The sequence below is a fragment of the Ovis canadensis genome, chromosome 6, assembly GCF_042477335.2.
Source record: "Ovis canadensis isolate MfBH-ARS-UI-01 breed Bighorn chromosome 6, ARS-UI_OviCan_v2, whole genome shotgun sequence".
In the NCBI taxonomy this organism is placed as follows: domain Eukaryota; kingdom Metazoa; phylum Chordata; class Mammalia; order Artiodactyla; family Bovidae; genus Ovis; species Ovis canadensis.
Window position 1 is genome coordinate 120,215,320 of NC_091250.1, and position 24,950 is coordinate 120,240,269.

The 24,950-nt window shown below is 46.0% G+C and overlaps 1 protein-coding gene across 1 annotated transcript in view; it reads left to right on the forward strand.

The window, feature by feature from the left end:
• Window positions 1-24,950, forward strand: part of EVC2 (EvC ciliary complex subunit 2) — a 157,839-nt gene that overhangs the window by 111,331 nt on the left and 21,558 nt on the right. The window contains exons 16-17 of the mRNA XM_069593234.1: window positions 3,674-3,796; window positions 22,519-22,746. Of these exons, the coding sequence (XP_069449335.1) occupies window positions 3,674-3,796; window positions 22,519-22,746 (351 nt within the window). The remainder of the gene's footprint in view (window positions 1-3,673; window positions 3,797-22,518; window positions 22,747-24,950) is intronic.

Sequence of the window (24,950 nt, forward strand, 5' to 3'; positions counted from 1 at the left end):
TGAGGAATCCGCCTGCTGAGGCAGCAGACATAAACACCTCGGGTTCAGTCCCTGGGTTGGGAAGATCTCCTGGAGAAGGAAATGGCAACCCACTCCAGTGTTCTTGCCTACAAAATTCCACAGACAGAGGGGCCTGGTGGGCTACAGTCTATGGGGTCGCAAAGAGCTAGACATGATGACTTAGTATGCACATTAAAAAAAAAAAATAGTGGGTTGAGAATTCCCTGGCAGTCCAGTGGCTAGAATTCGATGCTTCCACTGCAGGGGCCCTGGGTTCCATTCCTGGTTGGGGAACTAAGATCCCAGAGGCTCTGCAGCACAGCCTAAGTAAATAAATAGATGAAAATAGTTTTTCAAAAACGTTATGATTTTTTTTTGAGGTGGGTTTTTATTTTATTTTTTTTCTATTTCTCTTATTAGAATGTTGCAAGATATATAAAATGGTGATACTTACAGAGTTAGGGACAGGTTATACCCAAAAATGTGTAAAAGGTTTTGGAACAGTGAATTAAAAAAAAAAAATGTTTCCACATAACTGAACTGAAGTGTGTTTCCCTGGCTTTTGAGCTGGACCAAGGGCCGATCCCAGCAGGAATTTAGTGTCTGACTGTAAGCTGTTCAAAGTGCTGGATTTTGAAATTGAATTGGCCTTGTGTCCCAGAGGGCCAGAGCATCTGCCCTGGACCTAAGGTTGCTCCCTGGAAGCCCTGTAGAGATGCAGGGGCGGAGGTGAGGGATAGAGCCTGCAGCTGGCTGAGCCTGGCTGTCTTCACCAGCAGCACCTCGAGAACATCACGGCGGGCAGACCTGGGAGGGCACCCCAGGAGCCACTCCATCGCCAGGCCTTCCTCCCCTGCCAGCCTGGGGGTGTGGGTGAGTTACCTGCAGACAAGCGAGCTGGGAGCTCACACCTAAAAGTTTTTTTAATTCATATTTTATCTTATTTATTATAGGCTTATTTTTCTTGTACATCATTTTTTCGTCTATAAAATGAGTATAATGAAGATTAATACTGTGGGAACTGTTCACTCGCTAAGTTGAGTCTGACTCTTTGTGACCCCATGCACTAGAGCACGCCAGGCTTCCCTGTCATTCACCATCTCCTGGAGTTTGCTCAAACCCATGTCCATTGAGTCGGTGATGTCATCCAACCATCTCATCCTCTGTTGTCCCTTTCTCCTCTTGTCCTCAATCTTTCCCAGCATCAGGGTCTTTTCCAATGAGTCAGTTCTTTGCATCAGGTGGCCAAAGTATTGGAGCTTCAGCTTCAGCATCAGTCCTTCCAATGAATATTCAGGACTGATTTCCTTTCGGGTGGACTGGTTGGATCTCCTTGCAGTCCAAGGGACTCTCAAGAGTCTCCTTTAGCACTACAGTTTGAAAGTATCAATTCTTTGGTTTTCAGCCTTTGGCATTAGATAGACTGATATGTAGAAGAGAATTAATCGTACTCCATACATCCCCATTCCCTTGGGCCTCCCCATTCAGTCTTTCTTCTGACCACCAGGTAGCCCTCCAGTTTCTTCCCTGTTGATCACCATTTGGATTCAGCGCCCTAAACAAGAGCAGAATCGCCTGGTTGACACAGCAGCTGGCCCCTCCCAGGGTTCTCTGACGACTGAGGCAAATGAGTGTCTGAGGCTCTCGTAAACTCTAATAGACTTGCAAGTCAGATTGCTCCCTCCTCTTCCTCCAAGCCTTTCCTTGGCACTTTCTGCCAGAATATAAGTTCTACTGTGGTCTCAAGGCTCCACCAAATCTGACCCTTGATGAGCCATGTGCTGGTAAACTGACTCTGGATGGGAGTTCGTCATTCCTGATTTGTAGCATTTTCCCATTTCCCTCATGTCAGTACCCCTTCCAAGGTCAACCAACTTGATATCACAGCATGTGGGCGCTGAGAGAGGTGTACATGATCAGAGCCCCTGCCCCACTCTGGCTTCACCCTCTCCCAGTGCCAATCCTTGCTCTAGGTTTCAGGATCTTACCCTCCAGGCCAGCTCTGTTCCTCAGAGGCCCTGACTCATAATTTCCTCTTTTTGTGTGGTCTTACTTCCTTTAGAACAGGAGATGAAAACTGTAGTTCACTCGTGGAGTCGGTGAGCCCAGCCTGAGTACTTAAAGACATTGGGCTCAGGGGTCAGGAGACTCACTGTCGAGTGCTCAGGGCTCCTGTGATGTGGCTGAGGTCACTGATTCTGTTCTCCTGGCCTCTGTCAAATGGGGCGTCTGAACTCAGTGAATTCTCCTTTCGGGGCTGGGCTCCTCTGAGTGGGCTAAGGCAAGCCCCAAGGACATGCTGGTCCCCTCTAGTATTATCACCGTGGTCATGAGAGCCGGGGCAGAGTGGACGGCCTGAGTCCAGGTTGAGAGCAGGCTCTGGGGGCTCATGGCAATGAAAGAGAGGAGCAAGGGCAGGCATGTGAGCCAGGGAGTGCAAAGCACCCACCCTCGTGGGGGTGGCCGCTGGCCACATGCTGCTCTGAGCCTCTGAGGTGGGGTGCATTGCATTGCGGTGGTCGTGCTCCATCCGGCTGTGCTGCACTGGGCTGTTTGCTGCGCTGCCATGCCCTGTCATCACATTCTCATGTTATGTGCCTTCTGTTGTCACAGCACACTGCTGTGTCGCGGATGTGGCCTGTTGCTGTGTTATACTGCAGTGTGTTAGGCTGTGCTGCACTGTGTGACGTGTTTTGTGTGTTATATTATGTTGTTATGTTTATGTGGTTTAAGGGCTTCCCCGGAGGCTCAGTAAAGAATCCACCTGCACTGCAGGAGACCTGGGTTTGATCCCTGGGCTGGGAAAATCCCCTGGAGAAGGGAATGGCTACCCACTCCAGTATCCTTGCCTGGAGAAGCCCATGGACAGAGGAGCCACGGGGTCACAAAGAGTCGGACACGACTAAATGACTAACACTTGTGTTACCTTGTGTTTTGTTTTGGCAGTAATCTTGTGAGGTAGGCGCTATTATCTCCATTTTATAGGTATGGAAACGGAGCCTCAGAGATTGTAGCATCTGCTAGACCCATTCATTCATTTCTTGAATATCAGTTTACTGAGCAACCACGACCTCTTCCTTAACCCCCTCACATTTGCTGAGGGCTTCAGATCTTTGGGGTCTGTTCCCAGATTTTCACCCTTCTGACACCTTGTCCTGCCAGGCTCAGCTGCAGTGTCACTTTCTCACATTTGTGAGCAGCTAGTATGTGTGTGCAGGGTGTGCAGATTGCTATTCTAGGAGAATGGTCTATGTCAACATCCCTCCTGGCCCCCAAGCATAGTGCTTCCTTGAATGGACGCATGCAGATGTCCTCAGCAGCCATACACCTCTGCAGACATGTCCCCATCCCCAGCCAGCACGCTCATTCCATTGCCTTGTCTTCATGGCACTCTCTGACCCTCTGAGAGTGTCTCTGTCCATCTGCAAAGCTCTGGTGCTGCCCACAAGCAACCTTCTCCTCCCCTTGGTGGGATGAGCCCCCAGAGTACAACAAGACCAAAGGCCAGTGACCGGAGCTCCTTCCAAGAAAGGCTTCATCTCTCCACCCCTCTCCGGCTAAGACAGCTGTGCGCTGCAGAGAGCTGCAGGAGCCTCTCTGGGCTTGAAGAGATCGAGGGCTGCACCCACCTGCTGGCGATCACTTTCTCACCCATGTTTTCTCCCTACTCCAGCCACAGTCCAAGGCCAGAAAGCCACGCTCCAAGAGCAGAAGCAAGATAGATCTTTTGAAGAAGTGCATTGAAGATAAAATTCAGCTGTTCGAGGAACAGGCTCCCGAAGACCTGGTTGAAAAGGTCAGTGTTTCCCCTGCCACTCATCACAGGGCTGGCCGCCGCCTGGTTTGAGAGCACACAGAGCCCTCGGGGGCTGTGAGTGTCCGCCTCCATCCTGCACCCGGCTTTCACGCCGTGCTCTTGCACGTGGGCACCATGCCTTTCCTCCTGCTCCTTCTGCCTGGAACGCTTTTCCGCCACTTCTCCACCCAGAGGTCTCGGGTGTGTCCTTTGGGCTTCCCCCTGGCTCGGTGCTGAGGGGTTCACTTGTGCTGTTTCCCTCTGTCTCCCTTATATCTTGCCTGCAGCCTGACCTCCCTCTCCAGCCCCCTTTCTTCATCTCTCCAGCGAGGCTTTGGTTTGTCTGTACACCACGTACGACCGCATGCTGCTTACCTGTCCTTCCCTCTTCCTGGATTTACCTTTCTGCCTTTCTTTACCTTCAACTTTGTCCTCAGCTGTCCTCAGGTGCCCCTTCTTCCAGGAAGCCTTCCTGGAACACCCACTTTCCCTCTCACCCCTCCCCACCTCCGCCGCCCCAACCAGCTCCCTTTCCTGTCCCAGCATGCCTCACGCTATGCCTTCATCCACTGGGATGCTGAAGGGACCATGATCCCTTGGGTGGTCCCCGCTCTCAGAGATGCACATTCTAGACAGAAAGCCCTTAAAATGCAAGACTGTGGTCAGCGCGGTTAAAGAAATGAGTAAGATGCTGTGATAGTGACGGGGCAGGGGGATGGTGAGAAGGAAGTGGAATCAGCAGTGGGTCGGAGGGTCAGGTCAGGTGTCTCTGAGGAGGTGACATTTAGGAGTCGACACCACGTTGTCACTGCTGGGGTGCCTGCCACCTCCCCCAGTAAGGGCAGGCTCCCAGAGGAGTGTGCCAGTGAGTGGATGTATGGACCATATTCTAAAGCTGCTGTTTTTGTTCCTACCTTCTGTCCCACAGGTCCTTTGCCTAAGTTGTAAAAGTATTATTATTTTTTAATTATTAAAATTTTAGTATTATTTAATTTGTTTAATTATTATTAAATGAAATAAAATTTAATTATTAAATGAAATAAAATTTAATTATTATTAAAAACTGTTATTATTTTTAAACTGTATTTCTCAGAACACAAATGCATCATCTGGCAGAGCCAGAGCACCTGCTCTGGCAAGGTCAGGCCCCTTCCCGGTGTGCCAGGTTGCTGATGTCCTATGAGACCAAGTGGTAGCACCCTTATTCCCACTCGTGTGCTATTGAGACATGAGACAAAGACTAAGGCAGGTACAGGTGGAAGTACCATCTGTCTTACTGTTCAAGGCTAATTCAGAAGCTAGAAATTATATTAGAGCCAAATGGGCTTGCTAAACACCCCAGAATTAAACAGACCAATCTCAGGCATTCCTGGGGTGTCCTGGGGGCAGGCTTCCTACAGGAGCAGGAATGGGGCTCCAGAGCAGAGCTGAGCCAAGCCTGCCCAGTGGATTCCCAGTTCACCCAGGAGGGGAATAGGAAAGGGGTGGAGTGGGCAGGGGCTACGTGGAGGAACTAGCAACATGGCAGGTATGGCAAGACATTTCCCCCAATGCACACCGGTTTGGGACCCACTGTCAGACTTAAGAGGGCTTCCCTGATGGCTCAGTGGTAAAAGAATCTGCCTGCAGTTCAGCAGCTGCAGGAGACTCGGGTTCAATCCCTGGGTTGGGAAGATCCCCTGGAGGAGAGCATGGCAACCCACTCCATATTCTTGCCCGGAGAATCCCATGGACAGAGGAGCCTGGCATGTTACAATCCATAGGGTCCCAAAGAGTCAGACACGACTGAAATGACTTAGCATGCATGCATGCACGTCAAACATAAGGCGGATATTGTCGGAGAAGAATAAGTTAGGGTTTGGTTTGGTGGAAGTAATGGGTGGTCTGAGGCATAGCCAGGGACACAGTGCAGGTTTGGAGGAGCCCAGAGAGCCTGTAGCCCCATACAAAGGCTGGTTTGCTGGAGTCTGGGGTCTACCAAGGGGGTGTGGGAGCAGATTTGTGGTGGAAGAATCTCAAGTGTTGGCTAGGAAGACAGGCTGCGTCTCATCAGCACCGAAGAAGGAGGAGAGAGACAGTGAAAGATGGGGTTAGAAGTTCCCCAGGTTTCCTGAGCCAGATGCAGCAGCCCACCTTCCCTGAGTTCCCCTGACCCCATGTACATCCACCATTCTAACCTGTTTCTCATTCATTCCATAGGCTTTACCCCTCCTGACTTCCCTAAGAAATAGGAATGATCCATATCCCTATTTTACAGATGTGGAAACTGAGTCTCCAACTGAGTTCACCTGGGAATCTGTAACCAGGGGGTGGTGGGCCCAACATTTCAAAGCTCTATCACATCTTCGTCTTCAGGACTGACAGGGAATGTTCTCACGGGACACGGTTATTTCCTGCAGTTGTGCAGTGTAGGATGAGCATGCTTTGGCTCCCACATCTGTTAAATACAGAGAGCGACAGCAATAGCCCACCAGTTTGTGAGGAGCAGTGGGCTGGGTGGTGCTTTTTACCTTTGGAGTGGGCTCCGTGCCCATTTCTCTCAATGATGGAGCAGCTCATAGATCACCCAATCCCAGGCTCACAGAGAAAGGCAGCCAAGAGTCACTTGTCAGCTGTGACCTTTTTATGACAGGCCATCTTCACAAATGGCTGTTTCACTGCAGCAAGTGCCAGTAAAATAGGCACTCCCCAGTCCGCGGCTTTGATGTTCCTCCCGAAATTGATCGGCCGCATCTCAGCATCCAAGCGGCCGTTGTTCAGATTTTTTATTGCAGGGTAATTGCAGAGAAATGACAGCACTTGGGTTGGGGAAGGGGGGTGTGGTATGCCAACAGCTGAGAGTTGTTTGATCTTGTTTCAGCACTGGGAAGCCCCTCTAAGCTCGTGCAGCTGTCTAGATGGAGCAAGGGGGTTGTTGACCACTGTCCCAAGACCCATGGTCAAGCCCTGGCCTGGCTGGCACCAAGGTGTCCCCAGGGGAACCACGGCTTCACGGCTGGGGCTGCAGAGCAGGCTGGGAGCACCTGGCGGGCACCCCCTTTCTTAAATAGAATCTGCATCAGATATCCCCCCCACCCTCAGCCCCAGATCGCCATGTCCCTGGTTGGGACTCTTCTGTCTGGAAAGGCTGAGGGGATTACCCAAAGTCATGCCATCAGGGAGGGGTTGAGCTGGGGCTCCCACAAGGCACGTCTGTCTCCATCACCTGTGCCCTTCCTGTCACAGGGCTGGGCTTGTAGTGACTGCAAGGAGGCTTCCATCTCCCAGCAGGACTTGTCGATCCTCCTTCTGAAATCCCCTCCCTTGCTTCCATCTTTTTTCTTTTCCTTGACCTCCTTGGCTTTTCCCTTTTCCTCGGCCCCTTCACCTCCTCCTGTAAGAAACATTTTGTGGCCTTTTCTCTGGGCCTGGCCCTGTTCTAGGATCCTGCTCTTGAGACGTTCAGTTTTAGATGAGCAGGCAATTTGTGCACAGAGCGTTTAGAAGTTTGCCTCTTTCTTTCACAAAAGCCCCCCTGACTACCCTGAGCTCTGCCTTGAATGAGGGGAGTGTGACTCATTTGGAAAGAGCTGTGTGACTGATTCAGAGAGGAAAAGAGAGACCAGCAGAGGGATGAATGTTGGCTTCCTACCTGCCCACCTTTTCTGTCCAGTAGAGAGGTTATTAGAGTCAGGTGTTAACTCTGGTCAGAGGAGCTGTCCAGGGTGTCTGGAGTACACCCGTGACCCTCCACAGATACCTGGTCCTTCTGATGGGCTCATTGCAAATGCACAGATGCAGACTTTCAACCTGGGAGATGTTGGTGCAGGGGGTTTGTATATTTTAGAATAAGTCAACCAAGTTCCAAAAGAAATCTCTGTTGAGGGTGAACTAAAATTAGAGGCTCACTTGAGAATTGTCTTCTTCTCCAAAAAGTTGGAATGTTTCTTATTTTATGTGGACCTTCTTTTAGGATCTTTGATAGATTTTACATCTGTTTCCATTATATAGGGTGAACCTCCATCTCGATATGCTTGGGACAGTTCCAGTCTCCCCTTCACCCCCATATCTATTCCCATTAGCTTTCCCTTATACTTTAAGCTTAGGTGACAAGTTCTAGGGTCACATATACCTAAGGTCTTGTGTATTCCTTATGGTGATTCCCTGATGTGTTACAGGTTTGGTTGCAATTGTGAATGATGACCTATTTTTAATTATGTTTGGGGCTTATTTGATGCTCTTGTGAAAAAGTCTTACCAATTTTTAAAAGTCTTTCCAGACTTCCTTCTTCTGTCTCCAGAGCCAGACTGCTGAGTGCAAGTCCTGGCTCTGCCACTTTCTAGCTGTGTGACTTTGAACAAGTTGCTTAACCACTCTGTGTCCTCCCTAGTGTGCTCATCTTTCAAGTGTGATGGGAGACGCACCTACCTCTTGGGATGGTTGTGAGCATGTATCTGTTGATTCTACTGATTTTTTGCCTAATAATTTTTGTGCTAAGTGGCTTCATTCATGTCCGACTCTTTATGATACTATGTACTGTAGCCTGCCAGGCTCCTCTGTTCATGGGATTTCCCAAGCAAGTATATACTGGAGTGGGTTGCCATTCCCTTCTCCAGGAGATCTTCCTGGAGATCTAGGAGATCCCAGGGATCGAACCAGTGTTTCTTACATATCCTGCACTGGCAGGCAGGTTCTTACCACTAGCACCGCCTGAGAAACCCATAGTAATTCATACTGTATGCAAATAATTACAGTTTCGCAACCTCCCTTCTGATCCTTACACCTCAATTATTTTTCTTATCAGTTTGTGTCCTTGTCTGGTTATTCTATCAACGCTCTCATTTCCATTGGTTGATTTTTCTCTAGATTATGAATCATATTTTCATGCTTCTTTGCACACATGGTAATTTTTTATTGGATGCTAAACATTGTAGATTCTACTTGTTAGGTACTGGCTTTTGTATTTTCTTTATTACTGTTGGAGTTTTGACATGTACATATATTGGGATTCATTTTGTCCTTTCAAGACTTGCCTTATTAGGCTGGGTCCAGAGCTGACTTTAGTCGAGGGCTGAGGTTATTTCCGCTGCTGAGGCAACACCCTTCTTAGAACTCGACCTGCTGCGTTGGGTGTTATGGGGTCTTTCATTCTGGGTACTGGGAACACAAACTCTTCCTAGCTCTGTGTGAGCTCCAGCAATGGTTCTGCCTCTTATTTCTGATGGTTCTTTCCCCAACCTGGCATGGGTTTGTTTTTCAAGCATGCACAGTCCTCAGCCAGAGCTTTGAGGTCACTCCTGCAAATCTCTGGATCTCTTCCTCTCTCTGGGAAGCTCCCTCTTCCTTGGAACTCTGCTCCACAGATTCTAGACACAGTGGCCTCCCAAACTGTGCTTCTGTTTTCTGAAGCTACCGAGACTGCTGGTCTCCCCCTGTGTTTCCCACTACATCCTTTTGGGTCTTAGGAACTGCATTCAGGCTGGAACCTGGAGCGGCCGTGGGGCTCACCTTTGTCTGTTTCCTTTCCTCTCAAGAATCCCAGTCCTGTGCTTCCCATTGTTGAGTCTGAAAACTGCTTCATAACGTGGTTTGTCTAGTTTTTTAAAAAGATTTGTTTGATGTGGACCATTTTTAAAGTCCTTATTGAATTGGTTACAGTATTGCTTCTGTTTTGTTTTGGTTTTCTGACTGTGAGGCATGTGGCACCTTAACTCCCCCACCAGGGATGGAACCCACACCCCTTGCATTGGAAGGCGAAGTCGTCACCACCCCTAGGGAAATTATCTTCTTGTGGGAAAGCAAATCTGTTCATGAGTAGATTTGTTTCCCGTTCTTCTGCCATGGCCAGGGCCAGACTTTTTAACTTATCCTTTGGTGACTGATTTTTAATTTTAACAGATCCTTCAAAAAAAAAAAAAAAAGAAAGAAACCTTATCCTTTTGCTATTGGTTTCTACTCTTAGTATGTATCAGAGAACAAAGTGTATATGATAACACATGTCTGGAATTTATTGAGGGTTTCTTGTGGCTTTGTTTGTCCTCAGAAAGGCTGAGAATTTTCTATTAGATTTGGAGAAAGGAGCACTAGGAGGCAGGCAGGACCCAGACCGTGAGGGGCCTGGAAGGCTGCACTGAGAAGCTTGGACCTTTTAGGGAGACATTGTCGGGATTTAGGCACTTCGTAGAGACTCCTTTGCAGGATATATACATTAGTGCTTCTGGAAGTTGGTCTCTGCTGGTTGGTCTTCCTCTCATGACCTCTGCTCTCATTGGCTCTTGGGTTGGGGGCCGTGTCTTAGACTTTCCACTTCTTTTCCTTCTGCTTCTAAGTGTGAGATGGAGGTAAAGTTGCAGTCCTAGCCCCCGTCAAGAGCTGGGTTCGTCTCTGGGGACACCAGACACCTCGGCAAGAATAAGGTTCCAAGGTGGGTTTGACTGATGGTCAGAGCTCTTCTCTGCAGGGGTCCATCATGTCAGTGCTGTTACCGTGTCCTGGAGGGCAACCAAGGGAGGCGGCTCGGAGGCACGTGCCCAACTGGTAAAGGGACATTTGAGCATCTACCCTGGGCTTCCCAGGTGGTTCTAGTGGTAAAGAACCTACCTGCTAATGCTTAGACCTGAGAGACACAGGTTTGATCCCTTGATTGGGAAAATCCCCGGGAGAAGGACACGGCAACCCACTCCAGCATTCTTGCGTGGAGGATTCCATGGACAGAGGAGACTGGTGGGCTATAGTCCATGGGGTCACAAAGAGTTGGACAGGACTGAAGCAACTTAGCACACACACATGCACCTTGAACTTTAGGAGACTCTCAAGAGCTTGGGGCAGTTGGTCAGTCTGTAGGGCTGGAAGGCTGCCACCCATAGTGGCCTCTGGCCAAGGTTTTACTTGTGGAATGGCTTGACCAGGACAGAGAATGTGGCTTCTTTCTCCTGCTTTAATGCCTGGGCCAGTCCATAGAGCAGAGTAGAAAACACAGCACAAACTATGTGGCTCATTTTTACTTTCCAGCCATTAGAAATAGATCTATCTAGCTGTCTATTGAGCTGTCTCTCTGTGTTCATCTATCTATCTATGTCTATCTGTTATCTCTATGTCTATCTATCATCTGTCTATCATCTCTGCTTTTTTACTTAACACTGGAATTTCAAAATTTTTCGTATCAGTACATGACAGTTTCCTCGTTGCTTTTTTCTTCAGTATAGCATTGCATGATATGAATGAACCCTACATGACTTAACTGATGCTCAGTTAAAAGACATTTAGGTTCTTCTCAGTCTCTTGATATTTCAAATGATCTTGGAACCTCTGTGTGTATCCCACAACCCTCTGTAGTAAATCAAGTAGAGCGACTCTTACTATTTCCATTTCACAGGTAAGAATACTGAAACTCAGAAAGGTGGAGAGGCCTGTCCAAGATCACATACATAGCTGTGGAGTGGTGGAATAAAGCCTAAAGCACAGGTCTCTTGATGCTCATTTCTTTGTTCTATTAGCCAATTTTTATTTGATAGATCCAGAAATGAAGACTATTTCAGTTCATTTTTGGTGTGTTCTGTTGCTGGTTTTGCACAGAGTATATCCGTCTAGTCAAAGCTATGGTTTTTCCAGTGGTCATGTGTGGATGTGAGAGTTGGACTATAAAGAAAGCTGAGCACCGAGGAATTGATGCTTTTGAACTGTGGTGTTGGAGAAGATTCTTGAGAGTCCCTTAGATTGCAAGGAGATCAAGCCAGTCAATCCTAAAGGAAATCAATCCGGACTGTTCGTTGGAAGGGCTGATGCTGAAGCTAAAGCTCCATTACTTTGGCCACCTGATGTGAAGCAATGACTCATTGGAAAAGACCCTGATCCTGGGAAAGATTGAAGACAGGAAGAGAAGGGGATGACAGAGGATGAGATGGTTGGATGGCATCACCGATTTGATGGACATGAGTTTGAGCAAGCTCCAGGAATTGGTGATGGACAGGGAAGCCTTGCATGCTGCAGTCCATGGGGTCGCAAAGAATCAGACACAACTGAGTGGCTGAACTGAACTGATATACAGATTTCTCATATATATCTTTGGGCTTCCCTGGTGGCTCAGATGGTAACGAATCTGCCTGCCATGCAGGAGACCTCATATATATCTTTAGGGACATTCAAATATAAATGAAAATGGCAGCACTGTATTTTCTGCTCACCCGTGATTTCTGTTATTGTCTTAATGATGCCCTCTGTCTTTGTGCCGTGTCTGCCACATAACCATTCACCCCTTCATTATTCATTCACTGTTTCCAGGTTTCAGAATATGCCATGCTTGCGCACTTCGTTAGCAATCCCTTCATCAGAAGTGAAACTCCTGCACGGCAATCGACCATGCACCCCAGTGTGTTTCTGCAGCAGCCTCAGCAATTATGCAGAGGTGACTGGAGCAGGAACAGCTTCTGTCAGCAACAGCTCCTCACATACCTGTCATTTCAAAAGTGACTGGAGCTTAAGCATGAGAATAATGTGCTTTTTCAGATGACCTGACAAGAGAGAAAATTGATGATGCAGGTCCTTATAAAGCTTGGGAGAGGGGGGAAAAAAAAAAAAGTACTTTGGAAGGGAAAATCCATTCATCCACCTACAAAGACCGGGAAAGCCTCCAGATGGTTCTCTTCCTGTCTGCTCTTGACCCTGTTTTACCCCTCAAGGCAGAGTCTGTCAGAGTCATCTCCCTGAAGCACCAGTTTAAGGGAATTTCCTTGTTTTTAATTTCTATCTTATGTTGAAGTACAGTTGATTAACAGAGTCGTGTTAGTTTCAGGTGTATACAACAAAGTGATTCAGTGATATGCATTCATATCTATTCTTGGTAAATTCTTTTCCCATTTAGGTTATTACAAAATATTGAGCAAAGTTCCTAAGAGAAGCTTCATAGGTTCCCACTGTTCCGAAACAAAGCCTAGATTCCTGAGCATTACATTCAAGACCTTACAAACAGTCTTCAGCTTACCTTTCCAGTCTTTTATTCTACTTCTACTTTTCTCATACCAAAATGTTGTCATGGTTATCTTTGGATAGTTTGGTTGTAGTAACGTTTTTCTACATCGTCCATTCTAAATTTTCACTTTTCATTTTTATCAAACTTATGCATGCATGCATTCTTTTAAAGAGTCGTGTAACTCTACGAGTTTTGTGCCCCCCAAAAAGCAGCCCTCTCAGCCACACACACACACATTTGCAAATCCCCAGGAGGTAACAACTTGTAATTTTTCAGTTTGATCTTCTGGTGTTTACCTCCATATCATTAAATACCATGCTTGTCTTCCTGTTTCTTTTGGGTATTTTGTCTGTTTCTTTTGTCTGTTTTGGGTATTATCTATTCACTTTTCTTTGTAGAAGATAAGATATAGCTGTCTTTCTTCTATCATTGTGCAACACATGAGCCCTTCCTATTCTCCCCCATATTCAATGCAGTTAGATCTGTATTTAAGGTTTCTATTACTGTGATTATTTTAAAAGTATCCACATCTGAGCCATATAAAAACATTTATTTTTTTCCTATATAACCTTTAGTATTTTCTGGAGTCATTATTGTCCTTTGGTTTCTTTTTCTTTGGTTACTTTCCTATGTACTTATCACTAATTCAGTCACTTCTTGGTGGATGGCCAAATATCCTATCAAGACCATCATACAAGTCATGTCGTCTATTAATTCCATCTTCTTGAGGACATCTCTCTCTGTGCCTCTGGAGAGCTGCGCTCCAAAGCAGGCATTGGCCTCTGTACTTCATGCACAGCTGCCATCTTGAAGTCATGCTACGAATTCCCTTCACCCTTCTCTTTCCCGATATGTTCCTTTAATGAAATACAGTCAGTTCAGTCACTCAGTTGTGTCTGACTCTTTGCGACTCCACGGACTGCAGCATGCCAGGCTTCCCTGTCCATCACCAAGCCCCAGAACTTGCTCAAACTCATGTCCATCGAGTCAGTGATGGCATCCAACCATCTCATCCTCTGTCATCCCCTTCTCCTGCCTTCAATCTTTCTCAGCATCAGGGTCTTTTCCAATGTCAGTTTTTTTAATCAGGTGGCCAAAGTATTGCAGCTTCAGCTTCTGCATCAGCCCTTCCAATGAATATTCAAGACTGATTTCCTTTAGGATGGACTGCTTGGATCTCCTTGCAGTCCAAGGGACTCTCAAGAATCTTCTCCAACACCACAGATCAAAAGCATCAATTCTTTGGCGCTCAGCTTTCTTCACAGTCCAACTCTCACATCCATACATGACTACTGGAAAAACCATAGCTTTGGACCAGACAGACCTTTGCTTTTGAATATGCTACCTAGGTTGGTCATAGCTTTTCTTCCAAGGAGCAAGCATCTTTTAATTTCATGGCTGCAGTCACCATGTGCAGTGATTTTGGAGCCCAAAAAATAAAGTCAGCCACTGTTTCCATTGTTTCCCCATTGAAATATATCCTGTATTAGTTTCCAAGGAAAGGACGCATGGAGGATTTAATACTGTAAAATTTTGCAAGACTGAAAATGTTTCCTTCTGCCCCATAATTGATGGATACTTTGACCCATCTTGGAATTCGGGAAAATGTTCGTGACTAATTTTGATGATTTACTCCTGGCCTTTAATCTGCCTTTGTAGATCTCTAATTTTTCAGAGGTCAGACCGTTTATCTATTTTTCTTTTTTTTACTAATTTCCTTCTCTTTGCTCTTCTGCTTTACATTCTGGGGAACATCTTAAGTTTTATTTTTCAAACCTTTGAGTTGTATGTTTTTTTAAAATTTTATTTATTTATTTATTTTGGCTGTTCTGAGTCTTCTTTGCTGGGCAGGTTTTCTCTGGTTGTGGCAAATGGGGGCCACTCTCTAGTTGTGGCACTCGGGCTGCTCATTTCAGTGGCCTCTCTTGTGCGGCACCAGCTCTAGAGCATAGACTCAGTAGTTATGGCCCACGGCCCAGCTGCCCTGCAGCGTGTGAGATCCTCCTGGACCAGGGACCGAACCCATGTCCCCCGAATTGGTAAGCAGATTCCTCACCATTGAGCCACCAGGGAAGCCCTGGAATTTTTATTTATATTTTTAATTTTAATTTTTTCAAGAGCTTTTTTTCCCCTCTCTCAACACTCTCTTCTTAAAGAAAGAACATTCTCTTGTTGTTTTAAGGCTTCTATAGCTCTTATATCTCTCTGAGAACATTCATTTTTCAAGTTTTTTGTTCAATTCCCACATATTTATTGCTACCTCTACATTCATTAAAGTTTTCCCAGGAAAGGGGCCATCCTTCGTGGTCTTCTCATGTTTAAGAGTGGAGCACTTAAAAGCTGCTTGGAGTTTCTGAGCTGTAACTGGGGTTTGCAGACTGTAACCTTCACTCTGGTGTGATTGGGCTGAACCATGAACTTGGAGAACTCCCAACAACAGTAGTTTTAGAATTTTTCTGAAGTCTGGTCAGAGTTCCCAGAGAAGACAAGTCTCCTGCCTTGCTGCACATGTCAGGAGCCAAATGAGGGAAGAGGACTGAGATTTTTAGTAGTCAGTAGGTAAAGCTTCACTTGAGTAGAATAGCCTTAAATAGCCTTAAGTAGAATGATAGATACATGTTATAAATCTACTGTCTCTCACCAGGAATCTCAATTGTTAATATTTTTCTCCATTGTGCGTGTGTTTTATAATTAGAAATGAAGAAATTTCCTAAAGGAGGAAAGAAAACTCTCAGTACTATAAGCTATTGTCTTTTATCTTTAGAGCAACCCAAAGGCAGCTCTATTTAACTAATTACAGTAATGATAGTGAAAATAATAGTAGCAGTAAGAATATGGCAGCTACTGTTTATTAGGGGCTTAAACCACAGACTATACTAGACATTGTCACCTATTATCTTATAGTTTGCTTTACACATACAAAACCAAGACTCAGAGAAGTTAAGCAATTTGTTTAGGTTACATAGCTACTTCGGTGGTAAGAGTTCATAAGAGACTACAGATCATCCATAAACAAAACTACACTGACTGGTTTAATCAAAGCCCACTGGCCTACAAAGTCAAATTAATCTGTTTGAGATTTTTGCACTTTAATGATCTAGATGATGGGATGGGTGGAAATGTCTTTCCAGGCATAGAAATCGACTTTTCTATCTTAAGTAATGATGTTTATTTAGCAGGGTGCTATTTCATTCAACAAATATGAACACACCTTTACTGAGTCCACCCCCTTCTTGATGCAAGATAAAGGAGAAAGTCTTAAATTTTGAATCCATCCAGCAAAGCATGATGTAGACTGACCTGCTTTGGGAAGTGGCCAGCCACTCAAATAGGAGTGAATGCTTATATTTAAATAGTGTTTCATCAACATCTCCTCCCAGCATTTGGTTATAAAATTCCTGATGTGACTCCTTTCTGACCTCTGGCTTTCCTTTCTCTTTGCTGGTGACATCCTGGCCTATTTCCATTCCTTGCCCACTTTTCTCCAAGAAGGGTGCTATCTGATTGGTGGTATTAAAGAAGGAACTGAGCTTCCCCCTCTCTTTAGAAGCCTCCCTGCCTGCCTGCAGGAAGCCCCAATTTTCTGACCATGATGTGATGAGCTTAGGAGGGGAAGCTGGTTAGTTGGGGGAGTGTCCACTCCTTTTGCAAACTCATCTGAGCCACATTCTCCAATCTAGTTTTCATCAATATTAAAGCTGACATTGGGTGTCTGGCTGGCTCACCCATGCATCCAGTTGTATTTGTTTCCAAACTTGTGCAAGGAGGAGGGGTGTGATGTCTTGAACTGCTTAGAGTCCCAGTAATTCTCTGCTGATTGACAGGTTGATTTTATTTTGCAATAAAGGACATCAGAGAGAGCATAGAAGAAACTCCTTCAAAATGCACATTCTGTCAGGGAAACTAGGAAATTGTTTGAGCTTCACATTTAAAATAAGAGTATTTAGCAGCACACTGTTTTGGAAGGGAATTTTTATTACTTTAGGTAGTTTGAATATTTAATTAAATCTGTCATTAATACTTCATAGAAATGCAAATCTGTATCTTTTCCCAGGAGTTCTTTTAGACGAGGATGAAAGCCCCCTTTGGAGGCACATTCTCATGGTGCTGGAATTAACAAATTAAGTTTTCCAAAGAAGAAAGAAATAGGTTGTTAAAGAATTTTTCTTTTCTTAATTTCACTGTCCAAGTTGTTCTTGCAGTATATACAAAAGGCTTTACACTTATCCTCCATTTTAGGAATAACTTTGCATACATAGGGCTTCCCTTGTGGCTCAACTGGTAAAGAATCTGTCTGCAATGTGGGAGACCTGGGTTCGATCCCTGGGTTGGGAAGATCCCCTGGAGAAGAGAAAGGTTACCCATTCTGGCCTGGAGAATTCCATGGATTGTATAGTCCATGGGGTCGCAAAGAGTCGGACACGACTGAGCAACTTTCACTTTTGCATAAATAAAGTGAGATATCCCTCCTGGCCACCTCACTGTACCCTGCATGTCTCCAGGGGACTAGACCTTATAGCTTACTGGGGCCGTTACCTGTTCAAAGGCGGGGAAGATTGAAATCACATGGAGGAAACGTGAAAATTTAGCTCATGGCAGGTGTGTCATGAGGGGACCTTTCATCCTTTTCTTATTTATCTCTCATCACTCACATTTTTCCTTTTTAAGAACTTCAGAAAGCTTTCCATAGCCCCCTTTCTATTGCCTCCAGAGAAAGGCTACCTACTTTCACCTGGTGGTGAAGGTCTCTGTGCTGTGGTCTCTGTCTGACCTCTATGACCTTATCTTCCACTTTTCCTCTCAATTTTGGTCTGATTCACCCTCTCACTAATCCCATAGGGACCCCGTGCATTCCAGCCTCAGTGCCTCTGGTTTGCTGGTCCCTCTTCCTGAATGCCTGGGTCCTTCAATATCCAGCTCAAATGCCGAGGTCGTCACAACTTTCCCCTCTCCCTTCCCCTTCTCCATCCTCTAAACTATCGTATCCCTATATAAAGACCTCCTTTATGGCACCAACCATGTGCCTGGATGCTCAGTCACTTCAGTCCTGTCTGAACCTTTGTGACCCCATGGACCAGACTCCTCTGTCCTTGGGATTCTCCAGGTAAGAATACTGGAGTGGGTTGCCATGCCCTCCTCCAGGGGATCTTCCCAACCCAGGGATTGACCTGTATCTCCTGCATTGCAGGCGGAGTCTTTGTCACCGAGCCACCAGGGGAGCCTGGCACCAACCATGTCCTACCTTTAATAATAAAATTAAAATGATCAATAAACAACAACTGCTAACCATCATTGAACACTCCAATGTGTCAGGCACTGTTATAGTCAATTTAAAATAGTGGATTATTTAATAATCAAAATAATTCTACTCATTTTGCTTCGGGCCAAGACAGAATTTGGAGAAGGAAATGGCAACCCACTCCAGTATTCTTGCCTGGAGAATCCCATGGACAAAGGAGCCTGGTGGGCTACAGTCCGTGGGGTCACAAAGAGTAGGACACGACTGAGCAACTAACACACACACAAGACAGAATTAAAGCATCAAATTATCCCCTCACCTAAAACACAACAAAAAGGAATGAACAAAATATATGAAACAATCGTTTTTTGAAAACACTGGTTATTGTTCAGACGATCAGTCAAGTCTGACTCTTTGCGACCCCATGGACTGCAGTATGCCAGGCTTCTCTGTCCATCACCAATTTCCAGAGTTTGCTCAAACTCATGTCTATTGAGTCAGTGATGCTATCTAACCATCCCGTTCTCTGTTGTCTCCTTCTCCTCCTGCCCTCAATCTTTCCCAGCATCAGAGTCTTTTCTAATGAGTCAGCTCTTCACATTAGGTGGCCAAAGTATTGGAGCTTCAGCTTCAGCATCAATCCTTCCAATGAATATTCAGGAATGATTTCCTTTAGGATTGACTGGTTTGATCTCCTTGTAGTCTAAGGGACTCTCAAGAGTCTTCTCCAACAGCACAAGTTCAAAAGCATCAATTCTTAGGTGCTCAGCTTTCTTTATAGTCCAACTCTCACATCCACACATGACCACTGGAAAAGCCATAGCTTTGACTAGACGGACCTTTGTCAGCAAAGTAATGTCTCTGCTTTTTAATATGCCGTCTAGGTTGGTCATAGCTTTTCTTCCAAGGAGCAAGTGTCTTTTAACTTCATGGCTGCAGTCACCATCTGCAAGTGATTTTGGAGCCCAAGAAAATACAGTCTGTCACTGTTTTCCTTGTTTCCCCATTAATTTGCCATGAAATGATGGGATTGGATGCCATGATCTTAGTTTTCTGAATGTTGAGTTTTAAGCCAGTTTTTTCACTCTCCTCTTTCACCTTCATCAAGAGACTCTTTAGTTCCTCTTCACTTTCTGCCATAAGGGTGGTGTCATCTGCGTTTCTGAGGTTATTGATATTTCTCCCAGCAATCTTGATTCTAGCTTGTGCCTCATTCAGCCTGGCATTTTTCATGATGTACTCTGCATATAAGTTAGGGTGACATGTAAAGCCCTGATATACTCCTTCCCCAGTTTGGAACCAGTCCGTTGTTCCATGTCTGGTTCTAACTGTTGCTTCTTGACCTGGACAATAATCAAAAGTGATCCCTGAGATACAGGAAACAAACTGAATTGAGCCTATGATCTGGTTACAGATCACCAGGCAGATGGCTGTCCAGCTGGTGCTCCAAACCAGGAAGGAGTGGGGTCTAGTAACATCCTTTTGATAACAAGACTTCATGTTTCCTCCGAGCAGGGAAATGAAGTTCTCAAAAAGCAGACATGTCACTTTGCTGACCAAGGTCTGTATAGTTCAAGTTGTGGTTTTTCTAGTAGTCATGTGTGGATGTGAGAGTTGGACCATAAAGAAGGCTGAGTGCCAAAGAATCGATGCTTACAAATTGTGGTGTTGGAGAACACTTTTGAGAGTCCCTTGGACTGCAAGGAGATCAAACCAGTCAGTCCTAAGGAAATCAACCCTGAATATTCATTGGAAGGACTGAAGCTGAAACTCCAATACTTTGATCACCAGATGGAAAGAGTTGACTCACTAGAAAAGACCCTGATGCTGGGAACGATTGCAGGCTGGAGGAGAAGGGGATGACAGAGGATAAGATGGCTAGATGGCATCACCAACTCAATGGACATGAGTTTGTGCAAACTCCAAGTGATAGTGAAGGATAGGGAAGCCTGGCATGCTGCAGTCCATGCAGTCACAAAGAGCTGGACACAACTTAGCGGCTGAATAATAACAACTTGCGGAGGAACTGTTTCATGCTGTGGTTCTGCATGTTATTGCCTCTGGTCCCTGATAATAGTGGGCTGTTTTGTGAGCTAAATATGCAGGTCCTCAGAGTGTGTCTTGAAGAACTAGTTTCTATTGTCATTCTTCCTTCTCCAGGGCCTGTGGCCAGGACCACCTCTCCAAGAAGCCTTTGAAATTACCCTCAGCATAATTTTCTTTTCCAGCCAACGACACCCAAAGTATACTATTTGCTTCTTTGGGGCACTTTTTCCCTCCTCCCTGTGGCAGAGTTTTTTCCTGAAGGACAGATCATATAGGTGAAATCTGAGCCTTTCAAGCTGGGACTTGCTCTCCTCTGAAGGACACACAATGGGGACAAGAAAATTGTACAGACATGGGAGAACCCAGGGCATCATCTTCTGCCAGCCTCTACATCATGAAAATATGCCAACTACTTTAAAACCTCTAAATACAAACACGTGACTCTTAAAAATAGGTTATGCAACAGGAAAAAATGTTTCACAAACATTTATTTTCAATTTTTTTGGTGGTAAAATATACGTAACATGAAATGTACCATCTTAACCATTTTCTGTGTCCAGTTCAGTGGCATTAAGTACACTGACATTGTGCACAACCATTAACACCATCCATCCCCAGAAATTTGTTGTCTTCCCAAAATGAAACTTTGTCCTCATTAAGCACTAACTCCCACTGCTCCTCTCCCCAGCCTTTGGCAACCACCATCCTATGTTCTGACCCTATGAACTTGACTGTTCTAGGAGACTCATATAAGCAGAATCCTATGGGATTCATGCATTTGTGACTGGTTGATTTCACTGTCATCCACACTGTAGCATCTGCTTGAAATTACTTCCTTTTCAAGGCTGTATAATATCCCATCATGTAGATAAGGAGCCTGTTCTGTTTATCCCTCCATCTGTTGAGGGGCATTTGGATTGCTTTGACTTTGGGCTACTGGGAATATAATTCCATAAACCGTTAAAGGTGAAATTAAGGGCCTCATCAAGATATGGTGCTTATGCAGGCTACTTTGGGGGTTGTGCTTTAGCTTCCCGGGCAGGGGAGTGGAATGTATGCTTACCCTTAGGGGCTCAAGTGGTGAAATCAGAGAGTTGAGTTGCATGAGCTCAGTCATGTCTGACTCTGTAACCCCATGGTCTGTAGCTCACCAGGCTCCTCTATCATGGAATTCTCCAGGTGAGAATACTGGAGTGGGTTGCCCTTTCCTCCTCCAGGGAATCTTCCCGACCCAGAGATCAAATCCGGGTCTCCTATATTGCAAGCAGATTCTTTGCCATCTATTAGACTATGTTCTCTGTAGCAGGTTTTCTAGAGAAAGTGTAAGAGGTAGTGATGTGGAGAAAAAAATGTAGAGATGCTGGAATGAACAAATTATTCATATTTAGTTGAGTGAAGGATTCTTTCATTTAGAATTTCTTCTGAGCCCTTCAGATGCTAAGGTCCTCCCCCAGAGGAGTTTTGTTCTGCTGGTGCCAACTGGGAAGAGGAGCTTGAGAGATGAAGGAAACACAGAGAAAGGGACGATAGATATGCAAAGTGAAGTGAAGTCGCTCAGTCGTGTCTGACTCTTTGCGACCTCATAGACTGTAGCCTAACAGGCACTTCTGTGCATGGGATTTTCCAGGCAAGAATACTGGAGTGGGTTGCCATTTCCTTCTCCAGGAGATCTTCCCAACCCAGGGATTGAACCCGGGTCTCCCCAATACTTACTTAGTTGAGTGAAGGATTCCTTCATTTAGAATTTCTTCTGAGCCCTTCAGGTGCTAAAGCCCTCCCCCAGAGGAGTTTTGTTCTGCTGGGGTAAACAGTATGGTGCCAACTGGGAAGAGAAACTTGAGAGATGAAGGAAACACAGAGAAGGGGGCGATAGATATGCAAAGTGAGGATGCTTCAAAGTGGCTCCTTGGGAACCAGAGATGCAGAGAACAAACGGGAGGTTTTCCGGAGGATGAGGATGCGTGGAATTTGAATCATAGCAAAGAGTTTGGATTTGTGGATGCAAGGAGCCTGGTGGGCAGGGCATGAGCCATCACGGGTATGGAAGTCTAGGTGTGGGGTGGTGGTGGCAAAATAGACCAGCTGTACCTTAGCCTGGATGGGGGTGGGAAGGGCTTGGAGAACTTGTTAGGAAGACTGAACTTTCATCCTGTAGGATGGGGAAGCTTGAAGGATTTTTCCCTGGAGAGCAACACAGTTCAGTTTCCCTCCAAGAATGATAAATGTGGAATGAACAGCTAGATTCCAAAAGCCCTGCAGTGAGCGTCTTTATGAGCGGAGGTGCCCTTGCTGTCTTAAATTGCATGCTGAGATTCCAGTACTGTTGCTTCTAACTCTTGAGACCTTCCTCAGGGTTCTGACTGGATGACTGGCTGCCTACCTGTACCGATACAAATACCACCGATACCGGCTGCTGTTTGTAAGCTGCACGTTCTATCCTCTGCCCTCCCCTTACTTATGGCTCTCTGGTCTCTGGCTGGCCCCTCCCAGGTCCGAGGAGAATTGCTTCGGGAGAGAGTGCAGCAGCTGGAGGCCCAGGAGGGACTCTTTGCCGAGTCCCTCGTCTCCCTGCAGTTTCAGAAGGCGGCGAGGATGGCCAGAACCCTGTGGGCGTACACCGCCCTCCTGAGCATCCAGGACCTGCTTCTGGAGGAGCTGAGCGCATCGGAGACCCTGACTAAGTCAGCCTGCATGCAGATTCTGGAGTCACACAGCCCGGTGAGTGCAGGACCCAGGAAGGAAAGGATGCCCACTACACTGCATCCCTCAGTGGTTCTTTCTGGTGACTGCCTCCATTTCTCCCACCACCGGATGGTTGATCCGCCGTCCTGTCTCTGCCGAGGGGTCCTGGGGAGGGCTGAGTGAGGTAACTTACGTGGGAGGCTGGTGCACTGTTGCTGCCCAAGGCTCCTCTATTTCATTGCCTTCAGAAAGCAAAGCTTTTAAATGTTAGCATTTTTAACATCTGGGAACCTGGGATTCCTCTTGCAGCCAGCAGCTGTTTGTTTCTTTGAGAGTGCTATGAAAAGTAGAGAGAGAAATGGAAACCCACCCCAGTATTCTTGCCTGGAGAATCCCATGGACACAGAATCCTGGTAGGTTCCCAGCCCATGGGATCCCAAGAGTTGGACACGACTTAGCAACTAAACCACCACCACCATGAAAAGTAGCTGTGTAGCTTTCAATGAGGGCTTCCCCGGTGGCACCAGTAGTAAAGAACCCACCTGCCAATGAGGGAGATATGAGATGCATGTTGGATCCATGGGTTGGGAAGATCCCCTGGAGGAGGGCATGGCAACCCACTCCACTGTTCTTGCCTGGAGAATCCCATGGACAGAGCAGCCTGGTGGGCTACAGTCCATGGGGTCACAAAGCATTGGACATGCCTAAAGCAACTTAGCTGGAGAAGGCAATGGCACCCCACTCCAGTACTCTTGCCTGGAAAATCCCATGGACGGAGGAGCCTGGGAGGCTGAAGTCCATGGGGTCGCTAGGAGTCGGACACGACTGAGCGATTTCACTTTCACTTTTCACTTTCATGCATTGGAGAAGGAAATGGCAACCCACTCCAGTGTTCTTGCCTAGGGAATCCCAGGGACGGGGGAGCCTGGTGGGCTGCCGTCTCTGGGGTCGCACAGAGTCGGACATGACTGAAGCGACTTAGCAGCAGCAGCAGCAAAGCAACTTAGCACAGCTTTCAGTGAAGGGTGCCTTAGATGTTATGAAGTATTGGATTTTTTATTTTCAAAATTTTAATTATTACCATTATTTCCACATGCTGTATGTTTTCAAGGTATGGGAGGTATATTCATAACACAAAAGCTAGTGACGTGACTGTTTTGAGGACTAATTTTAGTTCCTGTATGTATAATTTTAGAATTTTATGTATTATTATAATAGTCACCTAAATGGAACTCACATTTATTGAGTGCCGTGTGTGTGGCAGGAGAGCACTAACGAGCTGTGTGAAATGGGCATGCTCTCATTTAAGCATTAATAATTCTTTACTCAATCATGCATCTTAAGATGATCGTTTAAGCATGATTAATAATAAGTTGCAATTTTATGCCTTTTGGCAATTATGCTTTTTGTCAGACATTATGTCAGTTAATCGCTGAGCCATGCTGTGAACTCAGTAGTGTTTCTGTGCCCAATTCTCAAGTAAAGAAATGAGATTCGGGCAAGTGGCAGGTCAAGCTTTTTCCAAGTTTTTCCAAGGTCCACAGAGCTAGTAAGTAAAATCTATTATTTTCTGACTTTAGCCCCTGGGTCATGTCCACAGATATCTCAGTTGATCCCATCGATGGAGGTTCCCATTGCTTCATAGAAAATCATAAATAACGTTGGACTCTGAAGCATGTGTGCTTGGTTGCTCTGTCGTGTCCAACTCTTTGTAACCCCATGGACTGTAGCCCGCCAGGCTCCTCTGTCCATGGGATTTCCCAGACAAGAATACTGGAGTGGGTTGCCATCTCCTTCTCCAGGGGATCTTCCCATCCCCGGGATCGAACCTGCATCTCCTGTGTCTTCCACATTGGCAGGCAGACTCTTTACTACTGCGCCACCTGGGAAGCCCAGATGCTGAAGAGTCCAGGCTATTTTTCCAGCAAATATAGGTCACCCTGCACTGTGAAACCTGCTTGTAGGGATAGGAAGGAAGGGGAAAACTTGTGGATATCCCAGCACAAAACATCTGACACTGGATAAATAAAAATCAATGTACTTTTTCTTGCTTTGTGAGCTCACAGTAGGATGAGGAAAATCCCCAAGGGATGAGGATAGCTTGAAAAAGTCTGAACTCACAGAAAGAGATGAATGCAAACCCAGAGGCTGAAATCCAAAAGCAAAGGGAGGAAACCAGGACCTCCAGGGGTTGTGGGTTAATCTGAAGGACCAGGAGGTGGGGCTGTGGGATGTCCTGA